Genomic DNA, 18,411 nt, shown 5'->3' with positions numbered 1-18,411 from the left:
TCGTCTTCAGCAAGTCTTCAGTTGGTTATTCAGGTTGATTGCTCTATATTTTAGTTATTACTTTCAGTTTGGGGTGGGAGGAGGTGGGTGTAACATCCACCTACTCTGCCACCATTGTGGACTGCAGAGACAGCTAATGCTGCCTACCAGGTGACTGATAATGTCAGAAAATACTGATATAACTGATAATATGAAAAACATGGAGAGATCCATGTCCCTAGCATGCATAGAAGGGGAAATTTCTTGATTATGCCATAACAGGATATGTTACCTTTTTGGTAACAAAATTTTAGTGGATTAAACAATCAACATTTATAATTTATTCAAGCAAAAACCTGTATCCAGATAGGAAACAAGATTAACAAGATTAAGCAGCAACTCAGTGATTCAGAATATGGGGGAGTACTACCATCTTGGAACAACAGCATTTGGAGCATGGGGCCTCCTTGGTGGGCACTTCAGAGAAAGAAGCACCTGAATGATCATAGCTGGCTTTCCATGCGTTGGTCCAAAAAATATATATGTAAATTCTGCTCATGGACATTGAACAGAGCAAATCACATGGCCCTAATGATCTTCAAGCGGATGAAAATGCAGTCATATTTGTTCACAGCACAGAGAAAAATGAGATACTGGTGAGCACTGATAATATTTTTTCCATACAGCCTAGTATTTAAAGTAATTGATTTTGGCATAGGGCTTTACAGTATTGGGCACATTAGTTAGATTACCTGGGCCTCAACTTTCTGATTTATAATATGGAAGGCAATAATATTGGTCTAACAGAACAATTAGAGAATCGAAGGAGGTAATTACTGCAGACATATGGCACTCAATGATATTATTCATTATCATAACCATCATCGTCATCATCAATATCAGTGTCTGTATCACTAGCTCTTGACAACATGTACCACCAAAGCTGATAGATTTTGATGGCTGTTATTAATATTCATAGAAACATAGAACATTAGAACTGGAAGGACTTTAGAGGTTAGCTAATTCAGTCTTGTTCTTTCATTAATGATAAAACAGATACCCCATTAGGTTAAGAGAACTACCCAGGCCAAAATCACCTTATTGGAAGAATTGGCACCAGTGTCCTTTGGTCTCAGGTAAGGACAATTGGGACCTTCTTCCAGACATGGGCTAAAAATTTCCAAATTTTTTTCTTATAGTTAAGCCTGTTCCATGTTACCTCTTCTCATTGTAATCCAATCATTAGTAGGTATTTTGTAATTAACTAAAACCTTCCCAAAAGATGCCAGCTCAATGACTGTATGTGCATGGCAGACTATGTGGAAGAACTGAAGCGCTGGTAGTGGGAGAAAACATATTTTCCAATTTCTAAGAACAAGTCACTGATTGAAATTTTGATTACACTGTTCAAAATGAGGAAATTTAATGGTGGAAATGACTAAGAAAAAAGAAAAGAGTGAAAGTGTTAATAGATTAGTTTACTTACTACATTCAATAAATCATTGAAATGAAGGCAGTATATGACTTATAATGATATAAATACTTTTTGTTTTCTCTTTCCTCTAAAAACAGCACAAAAATTTTATCCTATATAATAAAAGAGGTAATATCCAAATTGACCATCACTCCAACACACAAGATGGCCGCCCCCATGTGGACACAAGATGGCTGGCAGGGGAAGGCAGTTGTGGGCAATCAGGCAAGCAGGGGTGGGCAGTTGGGAGGGACCAGGCCTGCAGGGGAGGGCTGTTGTTGGGGGGACCAGGTTGGCAAGGGAGGGAAGTTAGGGTTGACTGGGCCAGCAGGGGAGGGTAGTTGGGGGCGACCAGGCCTGCAGGGGAGGGCAGTTGGGGGTAATCAGGCTGGCAGGGGAGCAGTTAGGCATTGATCATGCTGGCAGGGGAATGGTTAGGGGGTGATCAGGCTGGCAGGCAGAAGTGGTTAGGGGCAAGCAGGAAGGCAGGTGAATGGCTGGGAGCCAGCAGTCCTGGATTGTAAGAGGGATGTCCTGTGGGATCGGGCCTAAACGGGCAGTCAGACATCCCTTGAGGGGTCCCAGATTGGATTGGAGAGGGTGCAGGCTGGGCTGAATGACACCCCCCACACACACACATGAATTTCGTGCACCGGGCCTCTAGTTAAAATTATAAGAGTCAAAGAAGTTACAGAACTCAAAATCAAGAATATAACTAATGCCCCTGGAATTTTGGACTTTGTTTGTGGAAGAAATTTGTACCATCTGGACATATATGAATAGAAAAGAAAAGGCCAGCCAACAATTGCTTAATAAATAGATAAGACATAATATGCTAAATGCCAAAATGTCATTTCAAATTTAGAAATGTTGCTTAAAAAACTTTTATAAGAATTCTACAACTATTTATATAAAATCAAAAATTTTTCTTTTAAATTAATTACACTAGCTCCTCCTTATCTATAGGAGCTATGGTCCAAGAACTGCTGTGTAGATGCCTGAAACAAGACATAATACCAAATACTCTATAAACAATGTCTTTTTCTATATATGCATATCTGTGATAAAGTTTAATTTATAAATTAGGCATAGTAAGAGATTAACAACAACTAATAATAAAATAGAACAATTATAACAGCATACTGTAATAAAAGTTATGTGAATGTGGTATAGGCCTCTCCCCAGAATGTTATAAAAATTAAACAAAACTATGTTTATAGAAAAGTGCTTTTACTCAAAAATAATATTGTATATTTTTAATATAATATAAAGATATTGTATATTTTTATGTTGCCAGTTTCATTGCAGTCCAATGTTCCTTCCAATCAAAATTATTTGTGTTAGCTATAAAGCATTGATATACATTTAGAAAATACAGAATTAGATTTCCTTTGCTTGTTAAAGAATAGTAAAAATTGTTAGAAACATAATAATCTGCTATACTATGTCATTTTATTTTAAAATACTAAAAGGATGTATTACTGCAAAAAATATGTTGCACAATGACAGTGGTAGCAAAAAACCATAAGAAACCTTATGAACAACACTGAAGATACAGAATGTAAAAAGTCAAAGAGAACAATAGACATGGAAACATTTTGAATTTGATAAAATCTCACTCTGACACATGGACATCAGACCTGAATAAATATTAATAGTGATTGTATTCACATTTGTAATTCAATAAAATGTAATTTTATATCCTTCTTTAAATCAGAAAAGTCTAATAGGAATGATTGATGAAATTAGAGATATATGAGAAATGAAAACGATGAAATCCATTATGTGGGAAATCACAATTGTGCTGCACTCACAAAAGCTTTAGACAGTTAGTTTCCAAACTTGAAAGCAGATATGCTATTTACAGGTGAATATTAAATTTTTGAAATTGTGCAGTTTCTCACCTTAAAATCTCCTCTTTGTCCCAATGTGATGTATGGAAATGTGTCAAATTTATATTCTGCTCCCCTACAGCACCAGGTCAATTAACAGACTATCACACTGCATAATTTTTCCAAGATATTTACTTAATTAAAGGACATATACTAATATTATGTTGTGAAACCAGTAGTTTATTATCATTTTCGAGTACATACTAGTATTTTAAGATGGAAAATAGTAATTAACTTATCATGTCATGGCCCACAGAGTTCTGTGCCCAGTGTCACCTTCAGTGATTCCCTAACACACTGCCCTGCTTACCCGGGCAAGCACACTGCATGTAACAGCCATCACTTCAGTGGGTCAGACACAAAGGGAAAATGAAATACCCTTTATGACATGGTTAGGCATTCACCCTAAACCCATCATTCTAGCCAGTGGCAGAATTCTCCAGTTGAGTATGTGTGGCATTTTCAATGAAAAATATTCATCTCCATCCAGCGTTATCTTTATGGGCAACATTTAGTGATCAAAGCAGTCAGGCATAATTCTGCAAGTACATAGAACACTTATTGAGGAAGGCTTCAAAGAGGAAGTATCCACAACCCCTATATTTTATTGATTCAATAGGTTTACATCTTGTCTCCTTCCCCAAACAGATGGAGGTAGTTCTTCCTCTATTTTTCCTTTAAAATGCAAGTTACTACAAATTTTGCTCCTGGAAATTGGAAGAATGTATTACTTATTTCTACCCTAACACACAACATGGCACAGTACAGCATAACAGAACTAGCATAGCATAGCATAGCATAGCATAGCATAGCATAGCCTAGTGTAGCATAACATGTGGGCATGTGTGTATGTGTGGGGGGGGGGAGAAAATTTACTGGTTGCTGATATACTTGTCATCTACTCATTGTACTATGAGCATCTCAGATGCTCTTATAGGTTTCAAACATGTCCTAATTTACCTATATTTTTTGCTTATTTGGGTTATCAGGAATAACACAATCTTTGAGATACATTAAGTTCAATAAATATTTACTCAGCAAATAGCATTATTTAAATACATTTAAAATTAAAATGTAGCTATGTTCCACACTCTAAGCACACTACTGTAAAGGAAACAGAAGTATTTATGACAGCACAGAGCATCCTAAGGGTCTTCAATGTCTAAGCTGGAGGTTTCCATAGAGGACACCTCACCCCTCACAATAGACCACCTTCGCTTTGGGCATCTGAGAAATATCTTCTCCTCTGCAGGAGGAGCTGACTTATTGAGAGCGAGAGATGTGGGGCAGGGTAAGGCAGGGACAAACATGCTAGTCCTTCTGAAACTCATTTTTCTTCTCTGTGAGACAAGAGTTGAGTCATAGAACTAGACTTATTGGGTGGATCACTTTGTAAGTTATATAAATGTCTATCCAGCATGTGGTACACATGGAACTAATATAAGATTGAAGGTCAACTGTAATTGGAAAAACAGTCTCTCAGACCTACTTATAGTCAAACTCAAATAAAATATTCTGAAAACAAAACCAAACAAAGGATTGAGTCATAAGACTACAGGTTTAGAAGAGGATGTACACTTATTCTTTATTAGAGGAGGTGAGAGACTGTCACTTATCTATCACCCTGTGCCTGTGGTTCTCTCTCTGAGAAGAGAAATACTTAAATTTTTTAGGAATATTTCCCAGCATGCTTTGTAGCTAGAGTTGATGATTAAAGTGTAGTCAGTCAAACATAAAAGTGTTACCTTGTACTTTTAGAATGATTTTAAAGCATATTGGTGCCCTTCTCTCCTCTTCCATTTTTCAGTTGCCCAGGATACATAAGCAACGGCTTGGGGAATCCGCACATGGGGAGACTTTGAGAATGGAAGTCCCCCACCCCCAACCTCACCCTGTTGCCCCTCAACAGCAACCGGATAGTGGCTTCTGACACTAAACCGTGGAGCTGTCGTTACTACTGTGATCTGTCACTATCCTTATCTTCTCACATCACTTAAGATGGCTTAGGACAATGGTTCTCAAGCTTCCTAATGCTGTGACCCTTTGATACAGTTCCTCATGTTGTGGTGACCCCCAATTTCATTGTTATAAATTGAACATAATTAAAGCATAGTGATTAATCACAAAAACAATACGTAATTATATTATATTATATAATGTGTTTATATATGTGTTTTCCGACGGTCTTAGGCGACCCAAAGGGGTCGCGACCCACAGGTTGAGAACTGCTGGTTTATGATGATGCCACTCACCTTCCAAGCCTAACTTATGAGTTCCTTTTGAATGAGCTCCTACTGTTAGTAACTGAAATATTCACTTCCCAACTTTTGTTTTCTGATCTTGGCTTTACTATTCTAAGTGACCAGGCCCCAGTGGGTTTAACCCTGTCCTTCCTCTTCACATATTCTGCTGTGACATTTCACACATTCTGCTATGAATTCGTGTTCATCCCTTTCTTAGTATTGTGTCTGGCACTAGCCACTTTCTACCATCATCACTCATTCTCCTGATTTCTACTTCCATCTCATGTGTACGGAGAGCATTATCCTTGGCGGATGAACTTTCCTGAATCCTCAGATTCATCAGGTCACTTTCCTTTTCCAAAAGTTGTTCAAGGAAGGGAGAGGAGAAAGCTCTGTTCCTACAGTGAGAACCAGCAATTGTCACCTTAAGGGCTATGGAAATTTTAGTGTCACCAATTCCCCAATTCTTCAGTTTAATTCAATAAATAGCATTTGCTTCTGATTATGATATAACTAATACCTTCATGTGAAATACTTTTTAAAAATATAAGCATAAGGCAGCTGGTAGCCTATATAGGCTCAAAAGAAGAAAATAAAACAAAAATAAACCAGATGCAATCAAGGCCCTAGGGTCCCAAGAAAGTCAGGATCCAATGGCATAACACAATAGAGCACAAGGCCTGTGGAGAGAGCCAAACAGTAGGTAGAGGTTTGCCCACCTAATTGTTGAATTCCAAATTATTCCTCTGATATTGGACCAAAATGGCATGTGTCCTTATCCTGTAAAACACCCATCTTCTTCTGACACTTTTCATGAATGTTTCAGTGCACAACCACGTTAATTATTATGTATCATTCATTATGGCATTAAACCTATTATCTTGCATTGTTTCAAAATATTGGGTATAATCATTCCATTTATTTCTGTTGCTCTATTTCAGTTGCAATGGTTATATTTTTTCTCAATCTGATCTCTTTTTAAACTGTCTTCTCAAGCAAAATTGATCTACTCAATGGTTTACAATGAAACCTCAGTCTATTTTACTTCCAGAATATTAAATATTCTGTCTGAAATGTTTTTTTTCCCCTATTCTTCCTCTCTTAGATAGTGTTCATCCTTCAAAAGCCAGTTAATGACTGTGACTTTGAAGGAGTCACTACTCTTACAAAAGTGAATCTGAATCCATGAGTATGCTAGTTTCTTAGGAAAAAAAATAGTCATGTGTTGTTTTTTGTAATTTATTTGAAAACTTTTATATGTATCTTCTTCCCATCTATCATCTAATTATGTCTTCAGAAATTTACTTTCATATCTACCCACATGTCACCTAGTTTGTAAATACTAAAACAATTCACACTGAAATACCACTCCATGCCTACTAGGATGGCTGTAATAACAGAAGTTGGCAAGCATGTAGAGAAACTGAAACCCTCATACACTGCTGTGGGAAATGTAAAATGGTAAAGTCACTTTGTAAAAACAGGTAGACACCTCCTCAAAAAGTTAAATCAAGAGACACCATATGATCCATTAGTTTCTCCTTTAGGTATATGTCCAAGAATTTTTTTAAATTATGTCCAAAAACAAGTACACAAATGTTCACAGCAACATTATTTGTAATGTCCCCAAAATAGAAACAAGCCAAAGCACACCAACTAATGAATAGATAAACAACATGTGGCATATCCATAGAATAAAATATCATTTGGTCACAAAAAGGAATGAAGCCTGGATGCCCACTACAACATGGAAAAACCTTAAAAAAATTATGCTATGTTAAAAAAGCCATACACAAAAAACCCACATATTGTGTTTTTTCATTTAGATGAAATGTCCAGAATAGCCAAGTTAATAGAGACAGGAAGTAGACTAGTGATTACCAGGGGCTAGAAAGAGGGAAATGTGGGAGTGACTATTACAGGTACATGGTTTTTTGGGGGGTGATGAAAATGTTCTGGAATTAGTGGTAATGGTTGCATAATTTTATGAACATACTCACAGTCATTGAATTGTACACTACACACAGGTAAATTTTTGAGTATGTGAATATATATATATATATATATATATATATATATATATATATATATATATCCCTAATATGCAAATAGACTGAATGGCAGAACAACTGCACAACCGAACAACTGAACAACCGGTTGTTATGTTATGATGTGTGCTGACCACCGGGGGCAAGCGTGGAACATGGTGGGCATTGGGCACAGCATGATGGTAGAGCAGGTGAGTGGGGGCACCAGACCAAGGTGGGGCGCCGGTCACTGTCATCAGGGTGAGCCTCTGGTTGTTACTGAAAATTCTTTGCTCCCACTTGCCGCCGTCCTGCTGGGTGCTTGCACCTGCTGCTGGCCCCGATTGCCCCTGAGGGCTTCTCCACCTTCCCCTGCTCCTGAGAGGTGATCAGGGCAGCAACTGCTGCTTGCACCCATGGCTGGTGCTGGTCCCAATTGCTCTGTGCCTCAGCAGGGGAGCAGAGGCAGCAGGAGCGGGGCTGCAGGCAGACAGGGACCAGGGCTGTGGCGAGAGCAGCCAGGCAGGGGCATGGAGGATGGGCCAAGACTCGCCTCCGTGCCCACTGCAGCCTCGTGGACTACAGTTCCTTTCAAGGTGCACAAATTCATACACTGGGCCCCTAATACCTCAATAAATATGAGTGATTATAGTGGGCAAATATATATTGTTTGTCTTACTAGTGATATATTTTATTGCATAGTAGATACTCAAAATATTCTCATAATCAACTGATCAATAGGAGATTGGTGGAACTAAAAGAGATGAGATAAAGGAGTACTTCAAAACAATCCAACCCAATTTTTGTCTTTTTGGTTTATTATTTTTGTCAGCCTACTAATTGGCATACGTTTTCTTAACAAGTAACACCAACCGTAAGTACACAGCAGTGTGTGATTGTCAACTGCTGTGCTTGCCTAAAGAAACATGAAGAATGAAAATGAATCTACCCCTACCAATGCAGGTTTTTAGTTTTTGATCTCAATTTCTCAAAGACATTCCCTGCAGTTTTAGTTAGGGGTGGGCTGTGTGTCTTTAAAACTGCATGGATCCAATCAATGTATTTAATGATGTTTAACAACAGGAAAGTGTAAATGGAGACACTTGAAGTTGTCAGTTTACTGATAAAATCTCGCAGGGGTAAGTAATTGGAAGTCTCCTGCCCTTAGCCTTGCAGAGCAATCCTTGGTAAAATGACAGAACTTCTTACCTCCCTCTCCATCTCCAGTTTTCAGCTCAAAATAAGTAAATTACAAAGCAGGTGCTTGATCAGCTTTAGTTATTCACGAGAAAGACACAGCAAGAAATTTGCAAACAATAACTCAAGATTAAAACAAAATAAGCAAAAGCAAAAACTGAGGTCATGCTATGGCAAAAGATGCTATTTTAAATATCAAAAGATAAAATCGAACATGTGAATATCTTACTCTTTCCTTCTAGAGTAATTAACCTGAAATAACAGCTTAATCCATAGAGAAACCAGCAACATTCAGATAGAAAGACACAAAGATATCTAAACCCTTTTTAAAGACTTGAATATGCTGAATCATCTATAGAAGCAAGTAATGATGTTGCTAAGGGATGCACTTCTGTCCATTAAAGTCCTTTTTAATTTGCTCATGACAGGTAGCTGAAGTATATTTTAAATCAGTATATTATTTTTTTTCTTTCTACTTTGTTGGTAGAGATTTCATATCCTTTCACTCATATCAATTTTTATTGAACATTCAAAAGCATTGCAGGGAAATGAGCAAACTGTGCAAATGATAGTCATTTATTGAGGTGGTCAAACTTCCTTAGCCAAGCACTTCTCTTTCCTATAGTTTAATTTTGCATTGAGAAACAACGCTGACCTCATGTTTGTGTTACAGAATATACATGTATGCGATTTAGTAAAACAGCATAATCCCACTTACATTGTTACTACAGTCTTTCAAAAATATATCCAAAAGAAGTCACTATTTTTATGAAAAGATGTTCCAGCAAGATGTGATTTTAAAAATGACATGTAGAACAGGCTGTGAAATAAACATGTTAATGAACAATTAGTCTCTTTGTTCCATTCAATTTCTTTCTTGCTAATTTTAGTACCATTAATTGAATTTTGTTTCAGCAAGTTGGGTAGAAAATATTCTAAAGTAAAATATTTTGTACAGAAAGCTTTTTAAAAATTTCTTCTATTACAAATGAGTACTAGGAAGACATTACATCCTAAGTCTTTGCTGCTAATTGTAATATTTATTGGAAAAGCATGTGAGGAAAAGTAAATAGTAGTAAATATTTGTTTAGTCAGTCTATGTTAAAGCAGAGAGTGTCATCCAGGGGTAAGGAACAGTCAACATCTTAAAATCCTGATTCATCCTTTATTATGTATGTGTTCATGGGGGGGGAAAAATGTTTTACCTTTCTAAACCTTGATATCCTCATTTTTTAGGGGTGGGAACAGTCCAAACTGAATCCTGGGCTTAGCAGAACCAGTGTTGAAGAATTAAGGGAGAAATGGGAAGAATTTAGTCTCTTGCCTGACACATAACAATTTCACAAATCCTCCCTCTGTTCTTTCCTTTCTTCTTTCCTTCTTCTCTTGCTTCCTTTTTATTCCTTCCTGATTTTAATTTACTAGACAGCAGGACTATTTTATCACCTCATTTAGGCCCCTCTCATCCAAAATTTTGACCATCTCAATCAATCTACATTAAATTAATATGATAGACAAAAATTTAGCAGATTTGTTTTTATAAATATGCAACTTATGATAGTTTGATTTTAAGTTAATTGATTAAGTTCAGGTTGCCTACCATTAGGTAGTGACTTCTAAGTATTCTTTGAAAGACTTAGTAAGATATGTAACCAATGAAGCTTTCAGTTGAATATTAAATTTAGCAATGAACTGAAATAATTTTGCAAATATTTATTAATGTGAATTGTTTAAGGTTCCTGTCATATTTTAAGATTGTGTACTCAGTTGTACATATATTTCCTCCTGTCAAAGAACTCAGTGGTCTTTTGAAGAGAATCTAATTCACTGTGGATTAAGTTGAACTGTTTGATTGTTATAAAAGCACATTGTCATTGCTATTATTGTGGTTTTACCAATTAATCTAACAAAATTTAATTGTCATTGGAAAAAAACAATTGATATATTTTTCACATACCTGATAATGATGGTGAAATATAAAAATCCACATTGCTATGTGTACTCCATTGAATTGTCCATACCAACAACTACCTTCTACTTACACAATGGCTGCATTTAGTAAAATGTTGTTTTGGAAAACATCATTTGAAAACTCAAGGCGCTTGGATGCAGGCATAATTCATTTTCACAAGTCATGATTCTAGGGAAATTGCTTCAAGTCTGAGAGAATCTATTACACAAAGGTGTAGGTGAAAAAGCATCACTTACAAGTAGTTTTCCTTTTCAAATTCACAGGCTTTTTAACCATCAAGATGTTTTTGTTTGGGGGCTAAGATTTTACTGCTGAAGTACTGATCAAAATGTTTTATTCATTTTACAATTACGCTAAGTGAAGAGGGGGTTGGGACAAGATTGGTTAGATTGAACTCTATTTCTTATTTTACAAGTGTATGTCCCTATACTTTTGAAGAGATCAAGAACAATGCTTCAAGACATCCTAACGAATAGCAAGCAGTGCTCAGATTTGGAATGTTCTCATTTGGAGTGTGTCTGATTCTAGCTGGGAAGTAGTATTCTCACTTCTGTAAGCAGAATAGGTAAACTGTTTATTTGTCTGAAATTGTTCCATGTTGGTATTATTGTGTCTGTGGGAAAGCCTGAAATAAATAAGTTTAATAAATTGATTCAATTTTGAGTCTGTTTTAATTGAATGGAAACTAAATTGTGCAGAATTATTCTGGACACTTTAATTAGCGGCTAATTTCAGGTCAGCGAATCGTTTCACTTAGAGCAGGGCATCACAGATAGGAAGGAATTTATAATGTTTTTCATACAGTTATTTGGGTTCTTAAACTAGTTAAAAGGTTTATCTCTATCTCCACCAAGAACAAAGGGACAGGAATCTAGTCTTTCTGGAAAACAACGCATGTGCTGACCACCTGCTCTATTTCTTAGCAATGCATGATGGTTCAACTTGCAGAAGAAAAATTATACTCCTCTTCTTTCTCCCTGTATGTAGTAAGGGCAGATAAGGAGAGAAAAATTTTAATGATGACAATTAAAGGACAAAAGCAATATGATTTGTTAATTACCACAAGAATGTAAAATAAAGGTGAAATGGTACATCAGTGAAGGTTAATATAAATCTTGAATTGTGAAACAAGCTATAACCATGTAATTAAGCTGAACTACTTACTGTTGCTCAAATGCTTTGAAAATTTTCCCATCTCAGATCCTTTGCTGAGATTAATCTGCACTCTGCCCTATTAGCTTGTTACTTAAAGTATTTTGAAAATTTTCATCCTTCTTTAAGTCGTCTCTGAACCACGCAGAGCAGAATGAAACATTTTCCCCATTGTCCTCTGTTAGTACCAAGTGCATACTTTTATCACGTAACCATTCAGATATTTGTTTATCTCTCCAACTTGACCTTAATCCCCGAGCAGGCAGAGTTTTGTGCCCTCCATTTATTATCTATGCCATTTACTCACAGATCTTACTCCCCTACCCAAACCCAACCGCTATATCTAGATAGAAATTACCTTCTCTGCATCCTGTTTTTGGGGAATCTAATTTGGTGCTACTATTTTAAGTTGCAGCCCAAATTTCCTCCAACTCTATCTCAGACTCCAGTTTAATGGATTTCTCTGAGTTTTGACTTATATTCACCTATCTCTGCTTGAGGGTCATACAGGTGTCTTTAATGCCACACTTTATAAATTTAACTCACTTTTCCTATGAGCCATATCCCCTACCTATTTTGTGTTTAAACCTGGATATTGGAAGTTGTCTTTGATTCTTCTCTATTTTCAATTCTTCACATAAAACATCAATAATTATTGGTAATCATACTTCCAAAATTCATCTCCTTGATCTTCATCATTGTTTCCACCTGGTATTTTCTAACATCTTTCCTTTCATTCACTGAATTTCAGTTGCACTGGATCTTTCATGAATTCAGCACTGTGACACTTACCCATCTCATTATTTATTCATAATGCTGTTATTTCAGAAACACTCGCATTTGAATTCTTGGGCATGACTAGTTTCTTTTCACTGAGTTCTCAGCTTGATTTTGTTTCTCTAACATCAACACTGACTGTCCAATAGACATTGGAATCAGCCCTCACCCAGCTGCTTTATTACAGAGCACTGTTTGTCTCCTTATAAGCACTTACAATCTCATTATTTTGTACTCATTTATGGCTTTATTACTTAATATTTATTCCCCCATTATAATTTAGGAACCATGAAGACAGTAATCATCTCGCTGATCTTTGCCAATCACCTAACACAAAGCCAAGAAAATAGGAACACCATAAATATTTGTTAAAAAAGATGAATGCATAGATTGAAAAATAAAACAGATAACATAATAAAACGACTAGAAGGAGAATAAACTAGAATAAACATGCTATAATGCAAGCTATATGAAGGCAAGTACATTTGGCTTTTAATCATTATATTTTTTTGTCTAAGGGCATTTTGACATGTATATCTTCAATAAAAATTTTTGAATAAATGGAAGAATTAGGAAGGCAATGTTTAAAGTAATTTTGAATGAAAGCATAAATGCAGGGATTGGCTTCCAATATAAATTAAAATTAAACTATTATTCTCTTTCATATACATTATGAATAGGGATTGCTTTATTTTCCACAAAAAAGTAACTTTATTCATTGACTTATGAAGCAGTCAATGAATAAAAGAAGTAAAAACTGTTATTTGGGTCATTGTATAAGATAATGTAATCAGGATAATGAAGAAGCCTAAAATAACTTAAAAATCAAGGTTTACCATAATAAATGTACTATCAAAAAGGCTTTCACATGGAGAAAAAAAGTGCCCATATTTTAAATTTTGATCTGTAAGATACAAATGTGGGGGGCTGTTTCTCTCTTTTCCATGTCCCGCATGGAAAAGGAAACAGTCCATTTGCTGAGTGGAGGAGCTGGGGATTAAGAAATTAAAGAAAGACCAAGATGAAGAAATAGACTTTAAGCTGGGGCCAGGTGGGCACCATCCTCTCTGATGGAGAGGCGGCAAAAGGCGGGATGAGCCACACAGCAGGTTGATTTTAAAGGCTTAGATTTACGTATCTAGTTCCACCCCTGCCTGATTAACATGCCCAGCCTTATTGGGGAAGCATGTTCCCAGGGCGTGGCTCTGCCTATGCTCTGAGTTCCGCTGACAATAATTATAAGAAAATGCCTAGGTGCCTCCCAGGCGGCCCTCTACAGCTCCCCTGTTTTTGTTTTTTAAGCTACTATAATAAAAGTAAAATTTTAAACATTAATAGTAGGGCTCTAGAATTAAAACAATTGCAAACAACGCAAATACAAAAACTAAACTACATACATGTTATCATTTTCAAAATTTGAACGTTAAGAACAAAACTGGCTATTAAATAATAACAAAACAATGCCAATGCAAAACAACAATATGAGAAATCAGAACTATAAACATATTAACATTTTTGCTACTAAATGAAAAAAATAAGTCTCTTTTGCTGCTGGTGTATATTTACTCAGAGTCCTTGGACTTGGCTGTGCAAGACTTTGCAGAAGACTGGCAGCTAACAGATGCTAGCATGAGCAGGAACATGGTTGAAGAAGTAGCTTCAACTTCTTGCTTTTCCACAATCTGTTGCACTTCAGTCGTTAACTTCTTCAGATGACTCCATATTGGCACGACAGTCCCTTGAGTCTTTCAGTTTTCTTTTTCTTCCCTTTTGCTGTCATTAGGGCAGTACTTAGTCCTTTTGAGTGAATGTCTGAGTCCATTGTGGTGACGGATGTAATGCTCTGGCACCCGAATTGGCTGCATTGCTCCTTCTTCCTTGCTCTTGGTCCTGGGCAACCTGCAGCAATGCACAGGTGCTGACTGCTATCATGGCAAGGCGTCTTCACCATCTCTATCTTTGAACTGTCTTTCCTGTCCTTGTGGCTGGAGCAATCTAGTCAGTTGGGATCTGTTGTTGCAGGAATCTACATGGTCTGGGAGCTGTTCTTCCAAAAATATACAAAAGTATTCTCGACCAAAGGTTAATAAAGAAAACCTTACTTGGGATTTTTTCTTTGAAATGATCTCCTGGCTTTCCCTGACATAATGTATGTTTTTCCTGGGTGTCTCGCTAACGAAAAAATTTTAATTTAGTTATAGGATCTATTTTCTTACATGGCATTTTTCCACTATATTTTTCCACTATCCCCCCGCCCCCTTTTTTATTTATTTAATTTGGAGCCTTTTGGGAAAATATATAATGCAGTCTAGATAACTATTTTGCATGTTAAACAATTTTACCACGGAATGAAAAGCTTGGTTAATACTTTTTGAATAATTACTTATTTCAAGTTAGCCAAATTTAATTAATTTGAAAACTTAACTATTTTACTGTCAGATTTAATATTTTAACAATAATCTTAAATTTACACTGTAAATATTAATTGAAAGGATCACTTTACGTCCTTGAGGAGGCTTAAGCATTTCTGTTGTTAGGCTAGATTTAAATTTAGAGTCTGTTAAACTAAGCCTTCGTTTTTCTGGGTACCATTTTCAGCTGGACCAAGTCTTTTCTGTTATTTGGTTCCTGATCTGGGCTGGGCATGGGAAGCAACAAGCAGCCATGGGGACAGGAGACCTTCCTCAGAAGGGGCCAGTGTTCAAGCCCCTGCACCACTGGGGGGGTGAGGATCTGTGCCCCACCTCTGTTGACCCCCAAGTTTTCTCCTACTGGCCCCCCACTGTGCCTGTCTTAGGTCGCCCCACCCTGTGGGGTCTTACCCGTCTTTGACTACCAGCCATCTCTGGGCCAAGTAGGGTGATGTGAGGTTCAGTTCTGTCTCCTTGGTAACCTATGTCACTCTGGCCTCCATGCCCAGCTACTGCCTTTGGATCCCCTTGCCTGCTGGCGGTGCCCAGGCATTGATCACAGGGAACCCAGGTTTCTTCTCCAGAGAGGGCCCAACTTGCGCCATTGGGCAAGAGACAGATCCATGGTACCAGCTTTTCATGATCTCAGTTTGAATGGAGAGCTCAGATAACAGCTGTAGACAATTGGATTGTGAGAAGAGGAAATCCTCTTGGCAAAAAGGTCAAGAGAGGTCAATACAGAATGCTTTAGTGCCTTCCCAGGGGGCCTTCCACACAGTGGAAGGGAATAAATTCTTTTATGTCCTTAAATATTAAATTGTTGCCAAACATTCAAAGAATTAATTTGTAAGTTTATTTGGGATAAATGCACAACATACTGTTTTAAAGCATCAAAATTATTAATGAAACTTGTAGAATAATACCATGTAAGAATATTCTTTGCTCTAGGTCATGACAATTCAATTTTAAATTGGCTGTCTTGAGGTTTGGAATGAGGAACCTCGTTTGCAAAAAAGCAATTTACAGAAACAGAGACAGCATGCCATACAAACTAGTTTTGGGTAAACACATTATCTAGAGTCCTTGGGTAACCCAGGTTAAACTTAGGCATGTTATTTAAATTACAGTTTTGGGTCTCCAGAACACTGAGTTGACACACTAACTGGAGCCCTCTGACCTTGGGATATTTGTGCTGTCCTTCCCAGGTAAAGGAAAAATGTGCCTTCTAAGACCAGTATGCAACTAGTTTTTACCTGAGATGATTGTTACCATACTTCACTTTACCATGCCCCAGGTGGTCTCTGGGCTGTTGGTTGTCTGGTTTGTCTTCTTCCTGCTGGATTACACTTGGAGAACTTCAACTTAAAAAAGAAAAATCTTTCTCTTTTACACCAAGTAACCTATAGGATTACTTCTTGGATGTTGACTGATAGTGCCGCAAGGCCATGTATTTCAAGTCAAAGTCATTAAACATTTATGGTGACTGTACTTATTTTCAGATTTGGTATTTTAACAGCAAATCATTAGATTATCCTATAAATATGAGCGGAAGATATTTCAAAATATTAAAATTTCTCCTTTTTATTAAATTTAAAATAATATTTTTAAACAGCATTCCCTTTTGGCTTATTTGCATATACAGAGGGATCATGGGAAGCCTTCAGTAACCTTTTAGAAGAATTTTACTTTACTAGGATTCAATTGCTTACAAAGATTAGTAAATTTAGTAATTTTATGTCTGAAACACGAGGTGCAAACGCTACCCCACCTCCAGCCTAATTTAAAATGCAGCGGCATGGTGCTTTTGTTAGCTTAAATAAAGACATTGCTACTAATAAATCAATTTTTTCTTTTATTTGGCAGAAATTTCTTATGCAACCAAGCATATTATATTTTGAAATATTGCACTCAGGAAAAACTGTCAAATATATATCTAATTAAAAAATTTTCAACATTTAAAAGCAGTTTTCAACATCAAAGGATCTAGTCTTGACCATGGAATCAATTACTCTTTATTTGTTTATGATATATGTATAAATATGGTTCTACTGAGAATTTAAGATGAATTAAAAATGTCACTTATCTACAAGCCTTTTAAGAAATACGAGCTCTATTGTCGACCCTTATAAAGCCAACTGCTTAAAACATTGGTCTATCATACCACTGAAATTATATTAAGACCGTGATTGCTAATTTATTAAGTATTAAAAATATTTTCTTAAAAATAGTATTAAATAAATTCGCGAGGCAAGCACACTTTCTGCCCCAGCTGCATTTCCGTAGTAAAACTCCGCCTTAAAGCTCCACCCCTGAAATCCCAGCCTGCCTTAGTGAGCAGACATTCCTTTGGTGATTGACTAAATCAGAGGGCGGGGCCTTTGATGTTTCAAGATGGTGACCCCCAGGGGAGCAGCAGACCATGCGGCCAACATGGCGGCTGCCAAGTCAGGCAGCTCAAAGTGGCTGCTGTCTACACTGTTCTTTGACAGAGCAAACCAAAACCCCTAAAAGATAGATGACCAACATTATATTGTAGACAAACAGAAATCTCATTAGCTGTTTATACCCTTTATAATTATCTTAAAGAATATCAATCAAATTTAAACTGGTTTTTGTATTAAAAAATTCAGTTGAGATCATAAAATTAATCCTCTTTTTAAAATCAGACCAATGAGTAACATATTTTGAATTCCTAATCATTTAAGAGAAAACACGTTTTATTTTTTCAAAAAATCAACTGAAATGTTGATCTGTGTATGCCTAGTATGAAGTCTAGATGATTTTATTTATTTAATACTATTTTTAAGAAATATTTTTAATACTTAATAAATTAGCAATCACGGTCTTAGTATAATTTCAGTGGTATGATAGACCAATGTTTTAAGCGTTAGATATTTTATATGTTAGATATTTAATTTCTCCCAATTCAATTTGCACTTTAAACTTTCAGAGCTTACAAGTCAAATATTAGCAGTTCTTTGATTAACTACACTTTTATATTTTTAAGAATAAATATTAAAATCTAATAATTAACTTTAAACCATGTTTTTTCTGCATGGGGAAACTGAGAAGCTAACTTGTATTAAAAAATGACTACTGGCAGAAAGCTGATTTCAAAGGAGCCACCTTTTGGCCGCTTGACCTTTTCTGGGAAGGTCAGCTAGCAAAAGGTGTAGCCATAGAAATGCAAATTAACATTCCTAAAGATGGCTGCTGGCGGGAATTGGGTTACCTGAATGCTAGGGGAAGGGCGTGTCTACCCCTCCCTCCATTAACAAAGGGGTGTA

The 18,411-nt window shown here is 36.5% G+C and overlaps 1 protein-coding gene across 1 annotated transcript in view; it reads left to right on the top strand.

Annotated features, from left to right (window-relative positions):
* Positions 1–536: 536 nt before the first annotated feature.
* Positions 537–18,411, top strand: part of LOC132241458 (zinc finger protein 217-like) — a 38,020-nt gene continuing 20,145 nt past the window's right edge. The window contains 2 exon segments of the mRNA XM_059710249.1: positions 537–635; positions 1,048–1,115. Of these exon segments, the coding sequence (XP_059566232.1) occupies positions 537–635; positions 1,048–1,115 (167 nt within the window).

This window comes from Myotis daubentonii, chromosome 1 (genome assembly GCF_963259705.1).
Source record: "Myotis daubentonii chromosome 1, mMyoDau2.1, whole genome shotgun sequence".
Taxonomy (NCBI): Eukaryota; Metazoa; Chordata; class Mammalia; order Chiroptera; family Vespertilionidae; genus Myotis; species Myotis daubentonii.
Note: the sequence above shows the minus strand (reverse complement) of the source record. Positions and strands in the feature narration are given on the sequence as shown.